Source organism: Mizuhopecten yessoensis, unplaced genomic scaffold, assembly GCF_002113885.1.
Source record: "Mizuhopecten yessoensis strain PY_sf001 unplaced genomic scaffold, ASM211388v2 scaffold8037, whole genome shotgun sequence".
Classification (NCBI taxonomy): Eukaryota; Metazoa; Mollusca; class Bivalvia; order Pectinida; family Pectinidae; genus Mizuhopecten; species Mizuhopecten yessoensis.
In genome coordinates, this window is record NW_018407347.1 from 27,062 (window position 1) to 54,406 (window position 27,345).

The 27,345-nt window shown below is 38.2% G+C and overlaps 1 protein-coding gene and 1 long non-coding RNA gene across 3 annotated transcripts; one reads left to right on the top strand and one right to left on the bottom strand.

Moving 5' to 3' along the window:
• The first annotated feature begins 216 nt into the window (after positions 1 to 216).
• Positions 217 to 23,244, top strand: LOC110454721 (BRCA2-interacting transcriptional repressor EMSY-like). The gene is made up of 24 exons (XM_021504394.1): positions 217 to 311; positions 1,856 to 2,021; positions 2,173 to 2,247; positions 2,445 to 2,620; positions 3,254 to 3,373; positions 3,784 to 4,010; positions 4,140 to 4,359; positions 5,192 to 5,301; positions 5,585 to 5,717; positions 6,133 to 6,300; positions 6,907 to 7,044; positions 7,566 to 7,666; positions 8,164 to 8,292; positions 8,696 to 8,873; positions 9,316 to 9,469; positions 9,970 to 10,034; positions 13,081 to 13,202; positions 13,908 to 14,298; positions 15,092 to 15,246; positions 15,847 to 16,247; positions 16,848 to 16,930; positions 18,283 to 18,362; positions 19,467 to 19,631; positions 19,929 to 23,244. Exons 2-24 carry the CDS (start codon positions 1,861 to 1,863, stop codon positions 19,989 to 19,991), a joined length of 3,615 nt encoding a protein of 1,204 aa, XP_021360069.1. The 5' UTR covers positions 217 to 311; positions 1,856 to 1,860; the 3' UTR covers positions 19,992 to 23,244.
• An 89-nt stretch (positions 23,245 to 23,333) lies between these two features.
• Positions 23,334 to 26,692, bottom strand: LOC110454722. 2 transcript variants are annotated; one of them, XR_002463399.1, is made up of 3 exons: positions 26,217 to 26,692; positions 25,861 to 26,154; positions 23,334 to 25,056 (listed from the first exon to the last, which is right to left on the bottom strand). It is a non-coding gene; the product is annotated as an uncharacterized LOC110454722 (long non-coding RNA). The 2 variants fall into 2 exon arrangements; XR_002463398.1 differs by having other exon boundaries at positions 25,861 to 26,692.
• Between the last annotated feature and the right edge of the window lie 653 nt (positions 26,693 to 27,345).

Here is a 27,345-nt window from a genome sequence, read left to right on the forward strand (position 1 = left end):
AATCAGTAAAAAGTAGGTGATAACAAATTAAATAACGCACTATTTGTCATGTGATTTTGCTACTTTTTCTCCAAAATTTGTATGATATAAATATTCAATTATATTTGTAACCTAAAATAGTAATCAATATATGTTATATTGTGTTAATTAAACTAATAATGTTTCTTTTAATTACTACTTTTTTCTTCTACAGACATGCGCAATCGTCACCCGCCATTTCAACATGGAGGTCATGTAGAATTAAGCGGACGCAGCGGATGAAAAATCATCAAAATTCACATCTAATAGAGTCTTTTATAGTAGACGAACGGGTAATTATACAAGAACTGACCACTTATGATGATATGCTATAATCATATTTGTGTTGTCAACCCGAAATATTGCAAAATCATCTGGAAAAGTATCTGTAAACAAGATGTCGGCCGGCGGTGCGGCGAGGCCTAATGAAAAAAACACCTTTTTACGCTCGGTATCTGATGTTAATTTCCAAAATATCTTAAGAGGATGAGGCAAAGGCATTAAAGATGTAAACCTTTCAAATTGTCAGAATGAATATGTTATTTTGCAGTTAAATGAATATCAATGCTTTGTTCCAAAGAAGGCAAACTAGCCACAGGTGCTCGGGTTCTGGAGTAGGCTATATGTGATATATATTGTCGCACCCACTAGATATATCGCACCCCCTTATACTAATAAATCATATATTAGTATAAGTGGGTGCGACAATATATCACATACATTCCAGAACCCGAGCACCTGTGAAACTAGCCTGTGTAAAAAGTTAAAATTTATATTTTCCTGAATGATAATGACCAAGCTCTGATTTAGTGTCAGAATAATGCTTAATTATGCTCAATATTAGTAATAACGAGATGAATCATTTCGACACGTTTATTTTACTAGAATAGGATACAATGCAACACCAGGGACGTTAATCGTGCTCCAGTGGATTGGACGAGTATGACCATAGTTCATTCGGATCGTGATTTGATATGTTTCAAGGCCTGCATTATGCTGTAAACGTTTGCAGGTCCATCAGGTTTTAACCCTGAAATATTACATTAAAATACAAGCCCATCAGGGTGCATAAACAAACAGGCGTCTCTTAAGATGACAGCTCTATTAGTATTACTGTCCTGTAGAAAAACTGCCTACAACTCGCTTGTTAGATCAATTATGTATTAAAGAGCTGTCATCTTCGACCTTAGTACTAATACCTGGCTGGGTATTAGATTGATCCCATTTCTTGTAATGGAGCAAGCTCAATGTGAATCACACCGGGGCAATTTTAGCATTAATTGACATGAATACACTGGTTTGTTACATAAACCACTTGAAGTTTAACTTTGCCTAAAATATTGTGATCAAGTTTACATATCGAGGGCAATCGAAATCTGAATTGACCAACATGCTGGAAACTTTGGCTCTCTTCCGATATAGGTCAGACATTTATATATATGGGTGTCATGGCCCAATACTGATTCTTTTGAGGTTAGTTATTGACTGGAACCACCTGGATGATGAAGTTACGTGTCAAAGAATCCCTTGACAAACATTGCTGTGGCGCAAATAAAAAAATTATGAATTATGTTAAATCAAATGTAATTAGCACCAGCTGGTTCTTGAGAAAAATTGAAACAATTGCACTGTGTACGTCATGAATACAATACGAAGTGGAGAACAATTTTTTTTCTCTCGTTTTGTGCCAAAAATAGGGTGTGTGATTTTTTTTAAACCACATGCCCAATTAAATGATAAATAGATGTTTTCTAAACTAATATTAATTTTCATGAAATATTGTAAAATAAAATGAAATAATATACATGATATAGAAATACTTGGAATATCATTTCAGAAAAAATGTGGCCAATGTTACTGGACATGTCACGAGATGAATGCAAACGTGTCCTGAGACGCCTTGAGTTGGAAGCATACTCCTCTCTTGTGTCAGTATTCAGGGCGCAGGGGGATCTCAACAAAGAAAAGAAAAGGATACTGCAAGACCTGCAGCAAAACCTCAGGTTTGTACACTGAAAAATCAGGCTCGCTGTTCAGTTATCTACAGATTTAATTTGAAATACTACTAAATGCAGCAATAATTCACAAATCATAATTAAAAGTTTTAATGAGCTTAGAGATTTATTTGTTTCTGCTCTAAAACTGTTTTCACAGCATATCGACCGAGAGGCATCGTGCTGAAGTGAGAAGAGCAATCAATGATGAGAAGCTGTCAACGATTGCTGACAGGTAAATATTTTTTAATTACATTATACTCGGTGTTGTAGTCATTAAGTAGTAAACATAGGTTATATGGAGTAGATATCTGTACTTTAACAGTGCTAATTTAAATATGGCAGAAAACTGCAGGGCACCAAAATGTTGGTACAAACCTAAACCAGTTTTATTTGGGGAATGATATATTTTTTTTTGCTATTTTCTCTTAGTATGGCTGGCCCTAATACAGAGTCTGAGTGGCTCATTGAGGGGCGTCGACTGATTCCCCTGATGCCAAGGCTTGTACCACAGACTGCATTTACTGTCACAGCCAATCATGCTGCTAACATACAGGCAGAGAAAAACGCCAGCATGCCCAGCCCATCACACACTGGAAACAAAGATGGTGAGTTCACGGCTGCCTACAAACCGATCCTGGCACCACAAATCCAATCCCAATATTCAAGCAGTAGTTAAGGGGACTGATCACTCTTTTCTATTAAAAAACCCATCCAGTCACGTTTAACAATAACAAGGTGGCTGCATGAACAAGGCTTCTCTGCTCTTATTTTATAATGTAAATTTTCATAAGAGCAGTACATGTTGGCATTACATTTTCCAAGTTTTCTCATTCCTTGGGTTTGAAAACATAGATACGGTTAAATGCAAAAATGTTTAATTTCCTTTTAGGAGTACTAGCTAACAGGCATTTTTTGAAAAATTAGTCCAGTCTATATTTTCATACAATAAGGATTATAATTTTCTACTAACCCTGACAAAAAATCCACTAGTCGCAGGCATTTAGCTAGTGACACTATACAACCACGAAATGCACAAGTTTTGCTTTCATTCATAACTTGGGATTTGATTCACATGTTACACAATTATTTATGTGTAAAGAAGGTATATCACTTGTTTTAATATTCATTCTGTTTTAAGTTTGTTTGAAATTGTACAATCACAGTAATTAGGTGAAAACAGTGTGGTCATTTTCCAGTTTCTGGTTTAATATATATTATATATCACCTGTTTGCTTCAGTGAACACTGTGACCAGCCCTACCACCCCAGTAGGGTGTGGTATCAGCAAAGTGTCGCGTCCCACCAGTCCCAGCTCCAACGTGGTGGTCCTTCCTAGTGGTATGTCCATACACATCAAAGGTAAGCCACTCTGTTCAGGTAGGAGACGCAAATTATCACACTGATACAATCTTTAAAGTTTCTGACTCGCTGCTACAGAAAGGCTTTGCTAATATGACTTGCCAAGTTTTCCTGACTACAGGTTACAGAGGCAATCTATCAATGTTTTCAAAGGTGTAGAGATTTCAACAGATATATAACATACACAGTTAGAAAGATGAATTCTTAATCTAAAACTGTGCTGTGACAATCCAAAACAGCTTTATCAGAACTAAACTCGTGATTTCTATAGCTACTTGTAAAAATGAAAGGTGTCTCAAGGAACCATATTTGTGTAGGTTTAAAATTGTTCAGGATGATCATTTAAAACATCGGTATAACCCTTGAAAGATGTTGCCCCAGGCTGATTATGGAGATATCTTATATTCCAGGAGGACTAAATACTGAAGAAGATGAAGAACCAATTAGTCGTAAGAGGCGACGTAGTCAGTCCACTGAAACAATAGTATCTCCGTCAGCATCCACCCAAACCCCACGAGTCACGTATACCACAACAGCCGCAAGTTCCGTGTCAGGAATGTCGCCCATGAAAATCACCATCAGCAAAAGTCCTCAGGGGCGGTCCCAAGTATCTTCCAATATCACACAGTCACAAAAGGTACTTGTAAATTTGTGTGACAGAAAAATTCAGAAGTAATAAGTTTTTCAATATTAAATAAAGTTGTGTTTCAGAATGTAGATGATTTGTTGCAGTAGTTCAGTGTAAATTTTTCCTGTTTGTGATTAGGTCATCCTAGTGTCGAGTTCCAACCAGTCATCCTCCCCGAGCGTGCTTCAGAAGTCAATCACAGTCCCAGTGGTCAAAACCGTCGGTTCACTAGCGGGCAGTAGTGGTCATAACAAGTCCTCCATCATACTCCCCAACACATCGGTCAACTCGTCCAACGGCAACCTGGGCAACATTGTTACTGTAGCAACACCCACCATGTCTACAGCAACTTCAACATGTAAGTTTCAAAGTGATTAAAATTCAACTTGAATTTGTTTCTAAATCTTATTTAGTTTCAGTGAATAGTGATTTTACTAGTCATCCAAGTTAAACAAAAACAACAACATTAAACAATATTTATAATTGGAAAGGTGAGTGGTTTGCAGTTTCAGAGTTTATTCTTAAAGGTGAGTGTTAAGTTTCAGAGTTTATTCATCAAAGTTCTTCACCTAGCCTGAAGAATATTACCTTGCAGCTACAGCAGGTTCCTCAATCATCAAAGACCGATAATGCCAAACAGACATGTTATTGTGTTTCCTGTTTTTGCTCAGAAAAACAAACAAAATTAGTAGGATGACATTTCATTTTCTCACATGTTTGTTATGTATCGTGCGATGTAATAATTGTCCTAGACTTTCTCACGTGAAGAGACCATAACTGAAGTTGGAAGAGAATTTTTTTTCAGTGAATAAACCGTTTTGAATTTAGTGGTAAAATGTGGTTGGATTGGAAACACAAGCAGAAATATTGCAGTTAAGCTAGGATAATGAATCTTGGTGTGTACATCAGTCACACTAAGGTGATGTGCACTGTACCGTAATCTGGGTCTGCAGCCCCTTAATAATAGAGTTATTGCCCTTTGCTAAAATATCAGACACATATATACGTATGTTAAACATTTTTTTTCTTTCTTCCAAACTCCCCATTTCAGCCTATTTTTACCGTTATGTGTCATCAATCTAACCAAATGCAAAATTCACAAAGTTCCACTGATACTCTTGTCTACAATTTAAGTGTATCTGTACACCATTCACAAACAAGATGTAAGATTGATTACTATTGTTTTATAGGTACCACACCTACTGTAGTGACAACATCCACCATGACATTTCTAACTCCAGCGGTCAGCGTTCCAAAACCCCGACTCAAGACCACCATTCCCAGGCAAAGATTCACAACGGTACTTGCAGATTCACTTTGTTAACAAAAATGAAACTTCATAGGAATAAAAATAATTTCAATCTTTAAAAACATTGAAAGGTTGCAATCAGCTGTTTATGTAGATAAGTGTCAGACATGAATTAAGTATTGGATACGTCAAGTCAACGGAGATGTGTTTGTCTGTGTACATTTCACAAACTCAAATCCTTACTAATAATGTTAGAAGCAGGGTAGAACATTTTTTCACTAAAATTATATAATTCGCACTATCAGTCATTTTGTTTTCATTCTTGGTTGTCTAGTTTACACAAGCAGGCCAGCCCAAACCTGGTGTAGTGATCCCCATGGGTCCCCAGCCTGTCCAGCCATGTCCACAGAATATTCAGATCAAACCTGTTACCAAGGCCTCTGCAATACAGATACGCCAGGAGGGAGGTAAGCTTTCCATCATACTGCCCTGTTACCTGTCACTACTAGTCGCTACCTTTACTGGACAGATAGGCCAGGAGAGAGTTAAGATTTTATCAGGAGAGATAAGATGGCAAGTTATATTGTATCTAGCTAAGGGTACCTATTTCAGTATGATAAAAATATATTTGCTCTTGTTAAACATGATTAATTTCAGGGAAACCGAGAGGGAGACATCCATATTTAAAAAAAAGACCTGTTCAAAATTGATGAATAGCAAGTCACTATCGTGAAAATTGTAGTAGATAAAGAGTTAAGGCTGTAGGGCTTCTTGTTAAGTAACAACCACAGCCAGTATTTGAACTCTAAAATATTGCTTTATATTCTTATATCATTAGTTTGATAACAGTGTCCTGATCTGTTCATGTTTCACCCGACGTAGGTATGAAGATCATTACCCAGAGTTTACCAGGGGGCGGCACTAGTAAAATCCTCCCCAAGCCTACCCAACTATCAAACAGCAGTGGCACACCTGTGGTCGTGGTGAGTGCCGGCTCATCTGCTGCCACCTCCAGTGTTACCATGGTTACCAGACCTGTTACATCTATAGGTACGTAGACTCTATCAGTGGTGCTGGGTGGTAGTCTGTACACAGATCAGTACCACATTGAGGATGAGAATGCAAAAGGGTAACATTAAACAAGTTTGTGACATTTACACCTCAAAGAAAGAACCTCTTATTAGTTATTTTACTGTTAGGTTATATAAAACATTTCTTTACACTGAATTTATTCAGACAAAAAGAAGATGACATTTGAAGTAGGAGAATTATATAATTTTTAAAAAAAATGTGGTTTTATCAGATCAGTTATCAGGATTTTTCAAAATTCTTTTCTATTCCATGGTTCGCATGGGTCTTGAAAAGCCCTTGAAGTTTGAGGTCAAAAGTTTGTATGAACCATGTATTCATTATTGAAGGCTGAGTAGATTGACAGAATATGTGATGTCCTCTCCTTAGCATTTAATCCTTCATGTAGCAAGAGTGCAACTGTCTTTTGATATTCTCCCAAAACAGGTACAGAAAAAGTTATCCTTGACGTCTATGATTCACAAAACTTTTGAACATGAAATATGACTGAGAAAAAACAATATGTTGCAGTGATGTCTGATGACTAAGGTGGCTGTTTTTGACCATGTATGTTCTTTATGACTTCAGGCCAGTCTGGTACAAAAATACTCAACATAACACAGGGAGGGAAAGTGATATCTGGCGTGAATCGTTCTGGCAATGTGGTCACTGTCAGTCCGAAAACATTACATCTGACAGCAGTCAAGTCTCAATCCGGAGGCTCAGGTAATACACGGTCCAATCAGTCTAGTGCCAAATACTGAATCTCAATTTGAGGTCTATAATAATAGATGATAATGGACAATAGATTTTTGTACTCTTAATGTTTTAAAAATTGTGAAATCAGGGTTGTTTTTATGCTTGCTTGAAAAGGCACAGAAGTGATTCATTGTTTACTGTAATAAAATAAAGTGAAACCTGTCTAATTTGACACATTTTTGGGACACAAGATATTGTCAGTTTAGACAAGATGTCAGAATACACAGGTATTGTCTGGTGGGTTTCATTCAAAATGTAATAACATCGTTGGATTATACACTTTAGCGGGTATTCTCAGGCTTAGACAGATTTTACTTGTAAATATAGTAATGAGATATTGACTTGCAATGATATCGATTGTGTAAAAAGCTCTTTTTTTCCTCCTTCCCATTCGTATCAATATAATATTTAATTGCTAAGGAATGCAACCTTTCTCACCCTTGATTCTGGTCGTTATGTGAACACTTCATGTTGATGGTTGGTTCCAGGTAAACCTAATGTGATCGTCGTACAGAAGACACAGCCAAAGAAATCTCAGGGTGGACTGAGTGGTACCTCCAAAACCATCATCTCTAGTCCATTTGAAAAGGTGAGTTAGCAGCATCCTTCCTCCGTATATATATAAGTGCGAAGTTTGGCCTTATTCTGTAGGTTATGTTGACCTATTTCATTAATTTAATAAAAAAAGCATATATTTAATATAATCATGTATCAACAGAACGCATACCAACTTTGCCTTATAAATATATAGACATCACATGTAAGACTTGACAGACATCTTCATTGTGTCTAGTCACTCTGATTTACCGCCGAGCTTTCCAAAATGAAATTTCAAAACTACCCAGGAAAGACAATCTACCATCATATCAGGACAGAAAACTGCATCAACTTTTGTAGTGAAAACTGTTGAGATAAAAATGTAATACCAGACTGGAAAGGATCTTAAATAATAGGATAGATATTGTCATACATTTTAGACATTCATGTTTGAAAATGATAAACTATTTCTAGGTGAGCTATATACCTGGTAAGTTGTAAATGTAAGAAAATGCTATAAATTGATCAAACTATTAATTAATGTTCCAGGAACTAGTGAGCTTCCTACAGAAGCAGGACTCCACCAAACACATTGTAGTGACCACACCCGGCAGCCAAAGGACCGAGAGGAAGGTCATAGTGACCACACCTGGTCAGCTGGAGGCGGTCACTCGCCAGGTAAGTTGGTAAAAAAGTAACCATATCATGTCAACAAATAATTTAAAGCGGCCCACGTGATGTTCGGGAAGGCATTTTCAAATCCTTGCCAAAACAGAAGTAGATTTTGGAATCCAGATTCTGCTTCAAACTTTATCAAAGGATGTAAAGTGTACAGTAGTTTACTTGGAAATATTCTCGGCAGTTTCAGAGGTGTTTTTTTTAGCCCTTAGCAATGTGAGGAAGAATTTATCACAACAGCACTTGTTAGTACATAGCATACATACCAAGTACAGTAATATTTGACACTGGGCGAATATAGATATTTGACTGGGATAATGTTTCCCAGTATACAGTAATTGATTAAAGTAATATCTTTAATAGATAAGTTGTATTGATATCCTAAATTCTTTCATATCCTCAGAGGGCGAGATCAGAATCAGAAGGAAAGACGACATCCCTGCTTGCAGATCTCATTCATGCTGCTGGTATTGTTCCTGACAGCACGTCGGAGGCTGGAGGGGATGTCACAATTAATCTGGACGAGGCAGCAATGGCTGCTCTATCAGTCAGCTCACAGGACAGCGATACATCTACTCAAAGTTAGGGTCATTGACCAACACTAGGGTCAATAATTCTTCTCAAATGTCTGTTCTGCCTGTAAGCTCACAGGACAGCGATACATCTACTCAAAGTTAGGGTCGTTGACCAACACTAGGGTCAATAATTCTTCTCAAATGTCTGTTCTGTCTGTCAGCTCACAGGACAGCGATACATCTACTCAAAGTAAGGGTCATTGATCAAAACTTGAGGGTCAGTGAAACCTCAGGACTCAAATAATGATTGATCACCTCCATTCTATGGTGGAATATCCACTTTCTTCAGATTCTTTATTCTTCATATTGAAAATAACAACATGAATAATTTTCTGTATTCTGTAGAAAGCTGTATGTAACTGATGCTAGTCACTGGTTTGATATTAATGGGTAACATTTAGTTACATGTGAATTGGAAAAATGTTACAATACTTTTTTGCATCAACAGGTACAACATCTCAAGCCTTACCTAATAACGAGTGGTTCGAGTATGATGTCACAGACGAGACCAGCCAGAACTACCAGACTTCGGGAATGGAGTCAGGAGTTGACATACAGACCTCGGGGTCAACTCAGGCAAAACCAAAGGTCACAGTTCAGAGGTAAGCAATGAAGTTTTCACAAGAGTAATATCGGAAACATCTACAATATGAGTGAAATGTATATTATATTCAATGGGAAACCATAACAGTTTCTGTTTATTACTTTTCTGGAAACATTAGATTACCTTTGATCAGTATTTTATGGATTGGTTTGAATCACAATCGGATTGTTTGTTAAGGCCCCTTAACACAAGGTCATTTTGGGCTTGAAGCATCAAAACGCTTTTGGCTGAATCTATGTAATGTCTGGAGATCTGCATATTTCACTGGTAAAAAGTAATAAAGAGATTTATGGCATCATTCTTATAAATCCAAATACCTCCTGCCGCTGTAGTATATTTACTTGTCCTTGTTTGGAAAGACATTTTCAGATAGGAAAAGCTATGCATAAAGGATAGCTAACATTTTACAAAACATGTTTGTAATATTTTGTAGGACATTTCTGTACATGCAGTGATATTTGTGGATAAGGTGTTACGTTTTGGTGTGTTTTGTTTTAGGTCGGCGAGTGTTGACCTGAGCCAGTTATCAGACCAGCTTTCTCAACAACAGTTTTACTCCATAGGTAAGCTCTCTCTCACGCCAATGATATGTATAGGTAAGCTTTCTCTCACACCAATGATATGTATAGGTAAGCTCTCTCTCACACCAATGTGTGTATAGGTAAGCTCTCTCACACCAATGATATGTATAGGTAAGCTCTCTCAAACCAATGATATGTATAGGTAAGCTCTCTCACACCAATGATATGGATAGGTAAGCTCTCTCACACCAATGATATGTATAGGTAAGCTCTCTCTCACACCAATGATATGTATAGGTAAGCTCTCTCACACCAATGATATGTATAGGTAAGCTCTCTCACACCCCAATGATATGTATAGGTAAGCTCTCTCACACCAATGATATGTATAGGTAAGCTCTCTCTCACACCAATGATATGTATAGGTAAGCTCTCTCTCACACCAATGATATGTATAGGTAAGCTCTCTCTCACACCAATGATATGTATAGGTAAGCTCTCTCTCACACCAATGATATGTATAGGTAAGCTCTCTCTCACACCAATGATATGTATAGGTAAGCTCTCTCTCACACCAATGATATGTATAGGTAAGCTCTCTCTCACACCAATGATATGTATAGGTAAGCTCTCTCTCACACCAATGATATGTATAGGTAAGCTCTCTCTCACACCAATGATATGTATAGGTAAGCTCTCTCTCACACCAATGATATGTATAGGTAAGCTCTCTCTCACACCAATGATATGTATAGGTAAGCTCTCTCTCACACCAATGATATGTATAGGTAAGCTCTCTCTCACACCAATGATATGTATAGGTAAGCTCTCTCTCACACCAATGATATGTATAGGTAAGCTCTCTCTCACACCAATGATATGTATAGGTAAGCTCTCTCACACACCAATGATATGTATAGGTAAGCTCTCTCTCACACCAATGATATGTATAGGTAAGCTCTCTCTCACACCAAGGATATGTATAGGTAAGCTCTCTCTCACACCAAGGATATGTATAGGTAAGCTCTCTCTCACACCAAGGATATGTATAGGTAAGCTCTCTCTCACACCAAGGATATGTATAGGTAAGCTCTCTCTCACACCAAGGATATGTATAGGTAAGCTCTCTCTCACACCAAGGATATGTATAGGTAAGCTCTCTCTCACACCAAGGATATGTATAGGTAAGCTCTCTCTCACACCAATGATATGTATAGGTAAGCTCTCTCTCACACCAAGGATATGTATAGGTAAGCTCTCTCTCACACCAAGGATATGTATAGGTAAGCTCTCTCTCACACCAAGGATATGTATAGGTAAGCTCTCTCTCACACCAAGGATATGTATAGGTAAGCTCTCTCTCACACCAAGGATATGTATAGGTAAGCTCTCTCTCACACCAAGGATATGTATAGGTAAGCTCTCTCTCACACCAAGGATATGTATAGGTAAGCTCTCTCTCACACCAAGGATATGTATAGGTAAGCTCTCTCTCACACCAAGGATATGTATAGGTAAGCTCTCTCTCACACCAAGGATATGTATAGGTAAGCTCTCTCTCACACCAAGGATATGTATAGGTAAGCTCTCTCTCACACCAAGGATATGTATAGGTAAGCTCTCTCTCACACCAAGGATATGTATAGGTAAGCTCTCTCTCACACCAAGGATATGTATAGGTAAGCTCTCTCTCACACCAGGGATATGTATAGGTAAGCTCTCTCTCACACAAGGATATGTATAGGTAAGCTCTCTCTCACACCAATGATATGTATAGGTAAGCTCTCTCTCACACCAAGGATATGTATAGGTAAGCTCTCTCTCACACCAAGGATATGTATAGGTAAGCTCTCTCTCACACAAGGATATGTATAGGTAAGCTCTCTCTCACACCAATGATATGTATAGGTAAGCTCTCTCACACCAAGGATATGTATAGGTAAGCTCTCACACCAAGGATATGTATAGGTTAGCTCTCTCACACCAAGGATATGTATAGGTAAGCTCTCTCACATCAAGGATATGTATAGGTAAGCTCTCTCTCACACAAGGATATGTATAGGTAAGCTCTCTCACACCAAGGATATGTATATGTAAGCTCTCACACCAAGGATATGTATATGTAAGCTCTCTCTCACACCAATGATATGTATGGGTAAGCTCTCTCACACCAAGGATATGTATAGGTTAGCTCTCACACCAAGGATATGTATAGGTAAGCTCTCACACCAAGGATATGGAGCTGTTGTGCTATTGGCCACCAAACCTACACATTTGTTTATTGGCATTTACCAGGCAGTTATCACAAAATGTTTCATTTATAATTGGACATGCTTGTCATTCAAATAATACAAAAAGACCAGTAGCTGTCTGTGGGCCTGTTAACTATGCCATAAGCAAGCTAATTATTCAAATATGTCAATTTTAAACAAGAATATTTAAACCCTATCGTCAGAAGAACACTCGCATAATAAGTAAACATTTTTTCTAACAATCTACAGTATGTTCCAAAAGCATCCTAAAAAGGAAGAAGATGATATTGACATTCACATTATGTTAGGACCATTCCTACTCCAAACTTTACACTGTCAGGGTCCCTAATTGATGACATTTGTTAGTACTTGGTTGTATTTAAGTTTAAGTGCACTGATAGCATTATATTCAAACCTGATGAGCTGAGATAATATGTTGTGGTGTTATTAATAATCGTTAAGTATAATATATCCTGTACTACCATGGTACATGTGAACTTAGCATGTCAGGTTTAGTAACATTCTAAAGAAGTCCGTCAGAACTGATTGCCAGGATGTAAATCTTGCACAACACTGATACATGTAATAATAAGAAGTCTTAACGCTATAAGGTGGGGACCCAGTTTATATATAATAAATTCAGGTGAGGAATCATACATTGAACATTAAACTTCCACAGAATACAAGATTCAGGTGAGGAATCGTACATTGAACATTAAACTTCCACAGAATACAAGAGCTATATTCTGCTGGTTAGTTGTGATAGAAGAAAACGTCTTTCTAAGAGCAATTTTGAAGGTCGTTTTTAAACTCAATATTGACTGATTTCCTTATAGAACAAGCAATGAAGATTCTGAACCAGCCCAATGCAGAAGGAACGACCCCTGTACTGGACCCCGTGTCACTTCTGAGGATGGAGGGGTCAGAGAGTTCACAATCTGACCCCGGTACATCAGAGGTAAGTGTATACTATTGGGCATCATTGTCTTCATTCTGTTTCAAACAACTTATTTACCAGGGTTTGAATGCAACAGAAACCTCGCTTAAATGTTTGAATAACTAAATAATGTAATCTAGGACAAGTAGCAAACAGCTTTCATGATAATTCTAAACAACACAAAATAGATTGGAACCAGTTTCAACATCAATCATTTGATTGAAGATGTACATGTCCAGAATTATAATTCCTTAACAATGAATAAAAACATTAGCAACCTAATCTACTTGTTAAGAACGTTACTGAAGATGTCAACAACCTTACACTAGTATTAAAGATCTTACACAAGATGTCTTTGTTCTCACTTGAGATGTAAACAATCAATGAATCATACACGAGATGTAAATAGAGAATAAAACATGCCTTTTTCCATATCACACCCAGTATCAACCCGAGACTGCAATATTGGCCCTGATGGCTGATATTGGTCGAGGGTTTATACTGGGTGTGATATTGAAAAAGGCATGTTTTATTCTGTTTATTACATACTTACTAATAAAAGCTACTATCTTATGATCTATTTTTCTTTTGAAATATTGAAAAACGAAAAAATTCCAAAAGGGATATGGGTAAGAGCAATTGTGTTGTATCGCATATACAAAAAACCTGTAGTTATTAGTAAGTATGTAATAAATAATGTAAGGTATTATGATAAACTGTACACAGAGCCAGTCATCCCTGACAGCAGACAACACCGAAGTGGACACGACCACCAGCATGCCTTCCTCTCAGAGCTCAGTCGAAGGGTCCCAGCCAGAGCTGGAACACCTCGCTCATGGTCTGAACTTCCAGGGGGAGCTTGACCCTCAGACTGGAATATTCTACACTGTAGCGGCCACATCGGGGTCCGACACAGTGGTGGTGTCGACGCCAAGTCTAGACCGAGCACAACTTGACGCCGCCACCCCAGGAACAAAAACTTATGATCTTCTCAGTAGCTCACTGGCCCAGGCCCAGATTGACCTCGACCCCTTCCAGTTCATAGAAGAGGATGTTCTCGTGGAGAAAGCAGACGGTCAGTCTAGAGAAGATGTCCAGACTGATGGTCAAACATCAGGTAAGTTTGGGGTTGTCATGTGTATTGTAAATATGGGTAAAACTTCATGGCCAATAGGACTGATAAAGGTAACATTACATATTGTAGTGTTTAAAAGGAATTACTGTAGATTCCCAAATACTGGTAGCAATACAAAATGTCTTATATTTTGTCTGGAAACTAAATTGACCGATAATTAGTTAATGAATAGAAAAGTACAGACATTTGTGTATATAATAGGCATTAATAAAAAGCAGCACTTTTGTCAAAAGAACAATTGAGGTCAAAACCATTCCATGATTGACTTGTAGATCGTTGCATGGGTAGATAGTGCAGAGAGTGCATTCCCAAAATCAGACCGGTCTCATTGTAAGCACTTGTATGTCAGGGGTTGTTTCTATAGGGGTTGTTTGGATATAATGGTTGCATACGTGTACAGTAAGGCGATACATGCTCATTTAATGTCATATGGGTTATTAAAGTACTTCGGGGGGAACAGGAGTTGAGAGCCAATATTTGATCTCAGGAAGACCTTTGGCCGGAAGGTGCTAAGAAGGGCTGATGAGAGCAGTCCATGTGATAAATGTTGTGACTGGTCCCTTTAATCCAATAATGTAGTATGTGTGTTGTTGTTAAAAGGACTAGCTTAATTTGAGGGAGGGGTCTGATCCAGGATAGGCTTGTATTGTCTCAGCCATAATGTATAAGAAGGAAGAAATCTTTAAGTCAACAATTTGCTGCTTGGTGTGTTTTGTAACACTCCTTATAAAAAGTACCATGCCAAACGTATAGTGGAGTATTATTTTCCATGCAGATACAGAGACAACACCTACAATGCCATCAGAGGTTACCCTAGGGGACGAGCCGAGTGGAGGACCAATCATCCGTATCAAATCCAGCAGCTTCATCCCCATACAGGAGCTCAACAAGTCGCGGCAGAATGCCACCATCAACATTACTAGGCATCAGGTACATCATTTACATTCAAGCTTGTATAAAAATCCTATTCCCATGTTTCAGACTACTTACGTAATGTCTTTCAGCAAAGTGATCAACACCCACCCACTCTAACATATTTCATAAAGTGATCAACACCCACCCACTCTTAACATATTTCATAAAGTGATCAACACCCACCCACTCAATAACATATTTCATAAAGTGATCAACACCCGACCACACAATAACATATTTCATAAAGTGATCAACACCCACCCACACAATAACATATTTCATAAAGTGACCAACACCCACCCACACAATAACATATTTCATAAAGTGATCAACACCCGACCACACAATAACATATTTCATATAGTGATCAACACCCACCCACACAATAACATATTTCATAATGCGATCAACACCCACCCACACAATAACATATTTCGTAATGTGATCAACACCCAACCACACAGGTCCAATCTGGTCAGACATATTCTCATCCTATGAATATTGTATTTTATTCTGATCTGAACGCAGTTTTTCTATTTTCCTTAATTTATGGATTACCAGAATAAACTGAGAAATCCATGACCTTTGTAACTGACTTTACCTTTGTGTGATCAGCCGCTGGCCCAGGGAGTGCCAGAGCTGGTCCTACCCCAGGACGGTGAGTATGCTGAAGGAGTGGAAGTGATGGGACAGGAAGGAACACTGGACGATTTAGAGTCACACCTGGGAAGCAGTCTGTCGGACAGTATGTCCAGCGGAGTGTCCAGTGCTGTCACTGTGGAGACCGCTCAGATGGTGGACCCAGCAGATGTACGGGCCGAAATGTCGAGTCTGGACGACCTGGGTGTGGTCACTAGTCCCTCAATGGGGACAGGAAACAGTTCTGACAGCCAAGAGGTGGCGGGACTTGACCTCATGGCCTCATTGAGAATGAGTAAACGTAAGAGAAAGGCACCGTCAAACATTGATGAGACTCCTGCCCAAAACCAAGGTTCCTGGATCAGGTCGTGTATAGGGTAAGTCACTCTTTAAGTATCATTGTGGAATATTTGAGAACAAAAATACAGGTTTTCATGTTTTGTACTTGTCCACCATTGAATGATATACAACATAATGTTCAAATATCAGCCCAAGAATCATGAAATTCCATCCTCTTAACTGTCAGAATGTACTTTACTTGAAAATTCTGAAGAGTTAAACATTTCTTAATGCATTTCTGTCATCAATCCAGTGTTTCAAGTCAAAGTTGATTTACAGTCATAAATTCATAGCTATATAATGCTATTTCTAATAATGTTGAGGGAAATTAAAAACTTTCGGTTAATCTGATTTTGAGAATTGAGAGTGTTCTTGTATTTCCAGGCACAAAAAAAGGTTGTTAAATTCAAACAATTTTGAGGTTTTCAAAACTGTTGAAATTCGTAAATGATATCTACAATTGGATACAATGAAAAAACATCATTTGAAGACACAATGATACTAAATGAACAGATATTCTTTTCAAAATTTGAGGTGATCAGCTGTCAAAAGGGCGTTTAGAACTTGTACATATATTGTTATTGTTCGGACGGTTAGTAAGTAGGGTTTTCATGTGCAGTTTCCTTGATGACTTGTAGGTTGATTCAGAGGGTGTCCAGATACCGAGGACTGAACCGAGAGAAGGGAGATCTAAACGCAGCATCATGGTTCACAGAGCCAGGTAGACCAAACCAAATTTCATAGTCACATTAGTGGTATAATTCCCTGTAAATCCTTGTATTTTGGTTACAGTGGTCTAATTCCCTGTAAATCCCTGTATTTTGGTAACAGTGGTCTAATTCCCTGTATTTTGATTACAGTGGTTTAATTCACTGAAATCTTTGTATTTTGGTTAAAGTGGTCTAATTCCCTGTAAATCCTTGTATTTTGATTACAGTGGTCTAATTCCCTGTAAATCCTTGTATTTTGGTTACATTGGTCTAAATCCCTGTATTTTGATTTCAGTGGTCTAATTCCCTGAAATCCTTGTATTTTGGTTACAGTGGTCTTATTCCCTGTAAATCCTTGTATTTTGGTTACAGTGGTCTAATTCCCTGAAATCCCTGTATTTTGGTTACAGTGGTCTAATTCCCTGTAAATCCTTGAATTTGGTTACAGTGGTCTAATTCCCTGAAATCCCTGTATTTTGGTTACAGTGGTCTAATTCCCTGTAAATCCTTGTTTTTTGGTTACAGTGGTCTAAATCCTTGTATTTTGGTTACAGTGGTCTAATTCCTTGTAAATCCTTGTATTTTGGTTACAGTGGTCTAATTCCCTGTATTTTGGTTACAGTGGTCTTATTCCCTGTAAATCCTTGTATTTTGGATACAGTGGTCTAATTCCCTGTAAATCCTTGAATTTGGTTACAGTGGTCTAATTCCCTGTAAATCCTTGTTTTTTGGTTAGAGTGGTCTAAATCCTTGTATTTTGGTTACAGTTGTCTAAATCCCTGTATTTTGGTTACAGCGGTCTAATTCCCTGTATTTTGGTTACAGTGGTCTAATTCCTTGTAAATCCCTGTATTTTGGTTACAGTGGTCTAATTCCCTGAAATCCTTGTATTTGGTTACAGTGGTCTAATTCCTTGTAAATCCTTGTATTTTGGTTACAGTGGTCTAATTCCTTGTAAATCCTTGGATTTTGGTTACAGTGGTCTAATTCCCTGTATTCTGGTTACAGTGGTCTTATTCCCTGTAAATTCTTGTATTTTGGTTCCAGTGGTCTAATCCCCTGTAAATCCTTGCATTTTGGTTACAGTGGTCTAATCCCCTGTCAATCCTTGTATTTTGGTTACAGTGGTCTAAATCCTTGTATTTTGGTTACAGTTGTCTAAATCCCTGTATTTTGGTTACAGCGGTCTTATTCACTGAAATCCTTGTATTTGGTTACAGTGGTCTAATTCCCTGTATTTTGGTTACAGTGGTCTTATTCCCTGTAAATCCTTGTATTTTGGTTACAGTGGTCTAATCCCCTGTAAATCCTTGTATTTTGGTTACAGTGGTCTAATTCCCTGTTTGTTTTGTCCTGTTTACAGTCGATCGCAGTGAAGTCCCTGACTATTACACTATTATTAAAAGCCCGATGGACTTTGGGACGATACGGAAGAAATTAGAGGTTTGTATTAAGTAGGCTAATATGACATTTTCTAGTTTGGAATTAAAATTAATTAATTACAGAATATTGACATTTGTGCATTACGTAGGAATCTAAATTTGATGTCCATTTCCAAAAGAAGTAGTAGGTACTGAGGACTCCTCAGTTTACATGTATATCCTCAGTTTACATGTATATCCTCAGTTACAATTTTGAGGAAAGTATCAGTATAGGATGTGCTCTAAAGTCGACCAAAAAGAATTGACATTGTCAACAAAATGGCCGCCATGAATTTTTGAAATTTTTGGGAATTTAAAATTTCTAAAGGTGTTTGCTAAAGATAGCCAATGTCACGTCACCTATCCTATTTAACATGTTTTATGTTTTCCAATGCAATCCAAATTTGGCATGTAGGTGTTTGATGGTACCGCGAACTCAACCATGACATCCGTTTTCTAATTAGACAAAATGGCTGCCTTATACTGATGACTGATTGGTCAAACTTGGGGTATAAATAGGGGACTGCAAATTCAATCAAATAGATTACATTGCCATATCAACCGCACTGGCTTCGGATTGGTGGAAATTTAAATAGTGTTCAATTTTGATGACAATCGATATATAGGGGTATTAAAGGACTGCAAATTCAATAGGATACCTTGGTTGCCATAGCAACCACACAGAGGCTTCTAATTGGTCGCAATATAGAAAGTGTTCGATTTCACTCAAATTTAGTATGTAGGTGTATAAAAAGCATTGCGATCATTTTCTAATGCATCTTTGGAACTATGGGGTATATATTGTTTGTTTTTTATGAAAATTGATATATAGGGGTATTAGGGGACTGCAAATTCAACTGCTTAGGTTTTGTTGCCATACCAACAACATGGAGGCTTCAGATTGGTTGAAATTCAAATATTGTTCGATTTCACGTAAATATAGTATGAAGGTGTTTTATGCCATAGTGATCCTTTTCTGATGTATCTTTGCAATTATTGGGGCAGTTTGGAGGACTTCTGTAATGGTCCGCCATTACAATTAGTACTTGTTCTTGATTAACTTTCATTTAAATGAACGTATGTAACTTGTATGGAGTAGTGCTTATGTACTGATATTTTCTTACAGGCCAGTACATATCTAGACCAGGAGGATTTCCACACCGACATGCTTCTGGTGAGAGACAACTGTCGTACTTACAACCCTCCAGGGAGCACAGTCCGCGGAGACTGTGACGAGGTCTTTGCCTTTTACATGTCAGAATATGAAAAACTCCTGGACAGATGGCAAAAGGTACAAATATCTAATGTTGTATAATCACTTGGTTCTCACTTTATCTTTAATGATGATGAAATGAAAGGTTTCTCCTATATCAGTGTCAGATTAATAACGGCTATCACTCCAGTGTAATTGAAGCCTGAGGGTAAGAATTTTGAAGTAAGTCAGCAATTTTAAAAGACAACATACGGGAGAAAAGAGTTTATAATTATGTAGATGTGGAGGATAGAAATTCCATGGTTGAGTGGAAAATTTTAGGGTAGAATTACGTTAAACAGAGACAGTGATGCGGAAAATCTCCTTTATTTCCAGGCTCAGGTCTCCTCACCGTCTCCAAAGAAATCTCGTCTAGACAAGAGTCCTGTCAGGCCATGATCAACAGGATGTAAGCTGTGAGGACCACTGTAACTGATGTCAGGCCATGATCAACAGGATGTAAGCTGTGAGGACCGCTGTAAATGATGTCAGTCCAGTCAGGCCATGATCAACAGGATGTAAGCTGTGATGACCGCTGTAACTGATGTCAGTCGGGTGTGGTTGATAACCCAGTGTTCAGTCAGGACCACTGTAACTGATATCAGTCCTGTGTGGGGTTGATAACCCAGCGTCCAGTCAGTACCACTGTAACTAATGTCAGTCCTGTGTGGGGTTGATAACCCAGCGTCCAGTCAGGATCACTGACTGATATCAGTCCTGTGGGGTTGATAACCCAGCGTCCAGTCAGGATCACTAACTAATGTCAGTCCTGTGTGGGGTTGATAACCCAGCGTCCAGTCAGTACCACTAACTGATGTCAGTCCGGTGTGGACGTGATAACCCAGTCTAGCTGTCAGGACCACTGTAACTGATGTCAGTCCTGTGTGGGGTTGATAACCCAGTGTTCAGTCAGTACCACTGTAACTGATATCAGTCCTGTGTGGGGTTGATAACCCAGCGTCCAGTCAGTACCACTGTAATTGATGTCAGTCGGGTGTGGTTGATAACCCAGAGTTCAGTCAGTACCACTGTAACTGATATCGGTCCGGTGTGGGGTTGATAACCCAGCGTCCAGTCAGTACCACTGTAATTGATGTCAGTCCGGTGTGGGGTTGATAACCCAGTCTAGCTGTCAGGACCACTGTAACTGATGTCAGTCCTGTGTGGGGTTGATAACCCAGCGTCCAGTCAGTACCACTGTAACTGATGTCAGTCGGGTGTGGTTGATAACCCAGAGTTCAGTCAGTACCACTGTAACTGATATCGGTCCGGTGTGGGGTTGATAACCCAGCGTCCAGTCAGTACCACTGTAATTGATGTCAGTCCGGTGTGGGGTTGATAACCCAGTCTAGCTGTCAGGACCACTGTAACTGATGTCAGTCCTGTGTGGGGTTGATAACCCAGCGTCCAGTCAGGACCACTGTAACTGATGTCAGTCCGGTGTGGGGTTGATAACCCAGCGTCCTGTCAGGATCACTGTAACTGATGTCAGTCCTGTTTGGGGTTGATAACCCAGCGTCCAGTCAGGATCACTGACTGATATCAGTCCTGTGTGGTTGATAACCCAGCGTCCAGTCAGGATCACTAACTAATGTCAGTCCTGTGTGGGGTTGATAACCCAGCGTCCAGTCAGTACCACTAACTGATGTCAGTCCGGTGTGGACGTGATAACCCAGTCTAGCTGTCAGGACCACTGTAACTGATGTCAGTCCTGTGTGGGGTTGATAACCCAGTGTTCAGTCAGTACCACTGTAACTGATATCAGTCCTGTGTGGGGTTGATAACCCAGCGTCCAGTCAGTACCACTGTAATTGATGTCAGTCGGGTGTGGTTGATAACCCAGAGTTCAGTCAGTACCACTGTAACTGATATCGGTCCGGTGTGGGGTTGATAACCCAGCGTCCAGTCAGTACCACTGTAATTGATGTCAGTCCGGTGTGGGGTTGATAACCCAGTCTAGCTGTCAGGACCACTGTAACTTATGTCAGTCATGTGTGGTTGATAACCCAGTGTTCAGTCAGGACCACTGTAATTGATGTCAGTCCGGTGTGGGGTTGATAACCCAGTCTAGCTGTCAGGACCACTGTAACTTATGTCAGTCATGTGTGGTTGATAACCCAGTGTTCCAGTCACCAACAGAGAGCTGACAGTTTCTATACCTGTGATAGAGAAGCGATCTGCCAAATTCACTTGACAATGCTCTCTGAGTGAGGAGTTCCTGTGATAATAGAAGTGCATCACTTCTGACCGTGCCAAAGTCACAGAACTTAACACAGTAAGGAAACACATTCTTTCTATTGGTCAGAAAGAGAAGTTTAGTATCTCCCGCAAGCTGTTGTGTCACCTGAAGCACAAATAAGGGATCGAGCAGTGAGGTTGTAATTGATTGGAAAGGAAGAAGTGCTTGTTCCATGTACACCCACCCCAGTCTTACCAAGCGTCTAAGCAGGATGTTTGGAGTATATAAGGACTATGTTCCTTATACCGGAGCAGGAGTGTTTGGTGTAACTGTGGCACTTCTGTTCATTCACTTATGGTTCTCCCTTTCCATTGATTCACATAAGAGTCCTGGTCAATTCAGATTGTTCCTTCCAAACTCTGAATCAAGTATGTCACAGGTGCAGCCACTGATAACAGTGACAACAAGCAACAGCTGATGTCGTGTAAGAACATTCGCTGAGGAATGTCTTGTTCTCCGTGTGAAAATGTCATGTAGATAAAAGTGCTATATATAGGAAACATGAAGTGAAACGTTGAATTGTGCGCTGCCAACTTGTTACATAGTCCGTACTGAGGAAGTATTGAAGTTTCTTACTTACAAAATATTGAAGTGTTACATAGTCCGTACTGAGGAAGTATTGAAGTTTCTTACTTACAAAATATTGAAGTGTTACATAGTCCGTACTGAGGAAGTATTGAAGTTTCTTACTTACAAAATATTGAAGTGTTACATAGTCCGTACTGAGGAAGTATTGAAGTTTCTTACTTACAAAATATTGAAGTGTTACATAGTCCGTACTGAGGAAGTATTGAAGTTTCTTACTTACAAAATATTGAAGTGTTACATAGTCCGTACTGAGGAAGTATTGAAGTTTCTTACTTACAAAATATTGAAGTGTTACATAGTCCGTACTGAGGAAGTATTGAAGTTTCTTACTTACAAAATATTGAAGTATGAAATCATTTCAGTATTAGTACTTAGGGAGTATTATGTGGATTCTGCTATATCAGACCTCAGAATTCTGAGGTGGTTGGCTAAATGGTATATGGATTATTTTAGGCCAAATTACAGCTCTACAAACATGTATTTTAAATGAAATTTAAACAGTTTTATTCAAATTGAAGAAAAAAAACTCTATGGGGAAAAAGAGAAAGATTTTACTGTTGGTATACCATGAAGTATATCTTCTTGAAGGTAAGAATATGAAGTTCAACACGGGGAATGCTGGATGTTTGATCTTGGGGGATCTTTCCTTATATGTCTTCTGTTTGGAAAAATTGGTGGGCAAGTGACCTAAGGCCTGAGCAAAACATTTACCTTATACCTATACGCACAGTAAGATCTGGACATTTTCACATTAGCAATGGTGCTGGAACTTTGTATTTCTTTGTGTCCTGGGTTCGTGCTTAGGTTTGTGCTGATGAAGTAAAATCAGAATTTACCAACTTTTCCCAAGCACATAATAGGTCACTTTTATCAGGAAGGTTCATACACATGTATGTTCTATCGCTTTCTCTATGAAAATGTTTCATTTTATATGTAAAGTAAAAGGGTGTGTGCAATACTTTATTTTATCCTTTGACATCTTTTTCTGTACAGTTTATTTTTCCGTATTATGTTTGTAATTTTACAGAGATAAATTTTCTTGAGTTATTAAGGCTAATTGTGAAAAAGGTCATTATGAGAGTATGTCCAAATATATACATATGTATGTATATTTCATGTATATATATATAGATGTATACAGTGGAACCTGCTTATTATTATATTCCATTTGCCAGAGAATTTTTTATAATGACCGGTATATTATAAAAAATACATCAAGCCATTGTACACAGTTAATGTATAAAGTTTACATGGACTTTCTCCTGTAGCTTCACTAATTAAACAGAACAGATATTCTGTATCCCACTACATGATTGTATGAGGCAACTAGTGCAGGGCCCCTTACAAAATTGTTGATGTTTTCATCTATCAGTACACACATTTACAAGCTACCAACATTGATCTGAAGCAACCCCCCATATATCTTTTCAATACTCTCTCATGATCAACTTCTCTTTCAATATATAAGACTCTTTAATGTCCAGGTGTGTAAGAAACAGAAATTCCATCCTCTGAATGTTCAAATTGGGTAAAACCCAAGGCTCTGCTGAGGGGTAAAACCCATGGCTCTGTTGAGGGGTAAAACCCAAGGCTCTGCTGAGGGTTTTGCACCAATTTGAAAATCCAGAGGGTGGAATTTCCCTATCCTACATCCCTGGGCATGACATAAATATTTTTCTCCCATTCCAATCATTAAAACCTGACATCATCCAGTGGAGGACAAATTAGGATTTTACATTTTATTGCTTAAATGTTTTAATTTCGTGTACCATGGTAGTAGTAGGAATCAAAACCTTAATCTTCCAAACACTAACAAAATGTAGGTACATAAATAGTAAACGGTGAAACTGAAAGTTGATGACATTGTTAGATGAATGGGATACATGTGTCATTGTAAATAATAATGTAGATATCTTTTATGCAATATAAACCTGCATTTGTCCCCAATTCAAAGAAATGGTTATTGATAATTCACTGTTACCATTATTTAAAGAAGTTTTGTATGCTTTGTTAATCTGTTATTGAATGTCATTCAAGGCAAGTTGTGTAAACCTTGGTCATAAAATGTCATAAATGAAATTTTGTGTTAACCTCAGTCAAAAAATGTCGTTATACGTGGAGTGTCATGTTAACCTCAGTCATTGAATGTTGTTATACGTGGAGTGTCATGTTAGCCTCAGTCAAAAAATGTCGTTATACATGGAGTGTCATGTTAACCTCAGTCGTTGAATGTCGTTATACATGGAGTGTCATGTTAACCTCAGTCATTGAATGTCATTATACTGGGAGTGTCATGTTAACCTCAGTCATTGAATGTCGTTATACATGGAGTGTCATGTTAACCTCAGTCAAAAAATGTCGTTATACGTGGAGTCTCATGTTAACCTCAGTCATTGAATGTTGTTATACGTGGAGTGTCATGTTAACCTCAGTCAAAAAATGTCGTTATACATGGAGTGTCATGTTAACCTCAGTCATTGAATGTCATTATACGTGGAGTGTCATGTTAACCTCAGTCGTTGAATGTTGTTATACATGGAGTGTCATGTTAACCTCAGTCATTGAATGTCGTTATACATAGAGTGTCATGTTAACCTCAGTCATTGAATGTCGTTATACGTGGAGTGTCATGTTAACCTCAGTCATTAAATGTCGTTATACATGGAGTGTCATGTTAATCTCAGTCATTGAATGTCGTTATACATGGAGTTTCATTTTAACACCTCAGTCATTGAATGTCGTTATACATGGAGTGTCATGTTAACCTCAGTCATTGAATGTCGTTATACATGTAGTTTCACTTTAACACCTCAGTCATTGAATGTCGTTATACTTGGAGTGTTATGTTAACTTCAGTCATAGAATGTTGTTATACATGGAGTGTCATGTTATCCTCAGTCATTGAATGTCGTTATACGTGGAGTGTAATGTTAACCTCAGTCATTGAATGTGGTTATACATGGAGTTTCATTTTAGCCTCAATCATTGAATGTCGTTATACATGCAGTGTCATGTTAACCTCAGTCGTTGAATGTTGTTATACATGGAGGGTCATGTTAACCTCAGTCATTAAATGTCGTTTTACAGGGAGTGTCATGTTAATCTCAGTAATTGAATGTCGTTATACATGGCCCCCCATGTTCATCTCAGTCATTGAATGTGGTTATACGTGGAGTGTCATGTTAACATCAGACATTAAATGTCGTTATACATGGGGTGTCATGTTAACCTCAGTCAAAAAACGTCGTTATACATGGAGTGTCATTTTAACCTCAGTCATTGAATGTGGTTATACATGGAGTTTCATTTTAACCTCAATCATTGAATGTAGTTATACATGGAGTGTCATGTTATCCTCAGTCATTGAATGTCGTTATACATGTAGTTTCACTTTAACACCTCAGTCATTGAATGTCGTTATACGAGGAGTGACATGTTAACCTCAGTCATTGAATGTCGTTATACATGGAGTGTCATGTTCATCTCAGTCATTGAATGTCGTTATACATGGAGTTTCATTTTAACCTCAATCATTGAATGTCGTTATACATGGAGTGTCATGTTAACCTCAATCATTGAATGTTATTATACATGGAGTGTCACGTTAACCTCAGTCATTGAATGTCGTTATACTTGGAGTGTTATGTTAACTTCAGTCATAGAATGTTGTTATACATGGAGTGTCATGTTAATCTCAGTCATTGAATGTCGTTATACGTGGAGTGTCATGTTAACCTCAATCATTGAATGTTAACCTCAGTCATTGAATGTCGTTTTACATGGAGTGTCATGTTAACCTCAATCATTGAATGTCGTTATACATGGAGTGTCATGTTAATCTCAGTCATTGAATGTCGTTATACGTGGAGTGTCATGTTAACCTCAATCATTGAATTTCGTTATACATGGAGTGTCATGTTAACCTCGATCATTGAATGTCGTTATACATGGAGTGTCATGTTAACCTCAATCATTGAATGTCATTATACATGGCGTGATTTGTTGACCTTCATTTCTTGCAGAGGATTTCAAATTCATTTTATATACATATTGTCATACAAGAACGTCTTGCATGTAGTTAAATACATCTGATATTATCTGTTATTTTGTCAATGTGAAGCCATTTATCAGCCATATTCTTAATTTGTTAAGATTTTTATATGATATGCTGTTTCTGTGTTCATGATCTGTTTATCTTTCATCTCATTTATCAATTTAATATAAATTATGGAATCTCTCAGATAATTCCATTGCTACATTCTGAATAAAGTAACGATAACAAATAGTGATGTCTTCATTTTCATTTGCATAACTTGGCTTTTTAGTCGCCATCATTAGATAGTAGGCTATTCAAATCACCCTGCGTCTGTGTCCGTACGTCCGTCCTTAAACAATTCTTGTTAGCGCTGTTTAACAGAAAGTACTGGAGGGATCTATCTCAAATTTCACGTAAAGGTTCCCCATGATCCCTAGTTATGCATATCATTTTTTGGGACTGATCACAAAACCAAAATGGCTGACAGGCAGCCATCTCGTATTTGAGAATGAAAGTTTGATGGCGTTATTTCTCGGAATGTTCAGGAGGGGTCTTTCTCAAATCTCACATGAATGTGTCCAATTGTACCTAGTTCTGCATTTTGAACTTGGGGATGATTGGAAAACCAAGATAGCCGGCAGGTGGTTGTATTGGATTTGGGAGTAAAAGTTTGCCCTAAAAGTATTTGAGGAAGCTTTCTCAAATTGCACATGAAGGTGCCTCTTGTCCTTAGTTATGCATATCAAATCATATCGGCCGGCCATCTTGTTACAGTTTTAAGTTTGTTATCGCTATTTCTCAGAATTTATTGGAGGAACGTTTCTCAAATTTGATATGTAGGTTCCCCTTGGTCCCGAGTTATGCATGATAACTTTTGAAGTTGATCACAA

Excerpts from the sequence above, each read along its gene's own strand:
- LOC110454721 (XM_021504394.1), top strand. The coding sequence starts at position 1,861 with ATGTGGCCAATGTTACTGGACATGTCACGAGATGAATGCAAACGTGTC. Across the intron at positions 7,045-7,565 it reads GTCTCAATCCGGAGGCTCAG|GTAAACCTAATGTGATCGTC; the intron begins GTAATACACGGT and ends GGTTGGTTCCAG. Across the intron at positions 8,874-9,315 it reads CAGCGATACATCTACTCAAA|GTACAACATCTCAAGCCTTA; the intron begins GTTAGGGTCATT and ends TTGCATCAACAG.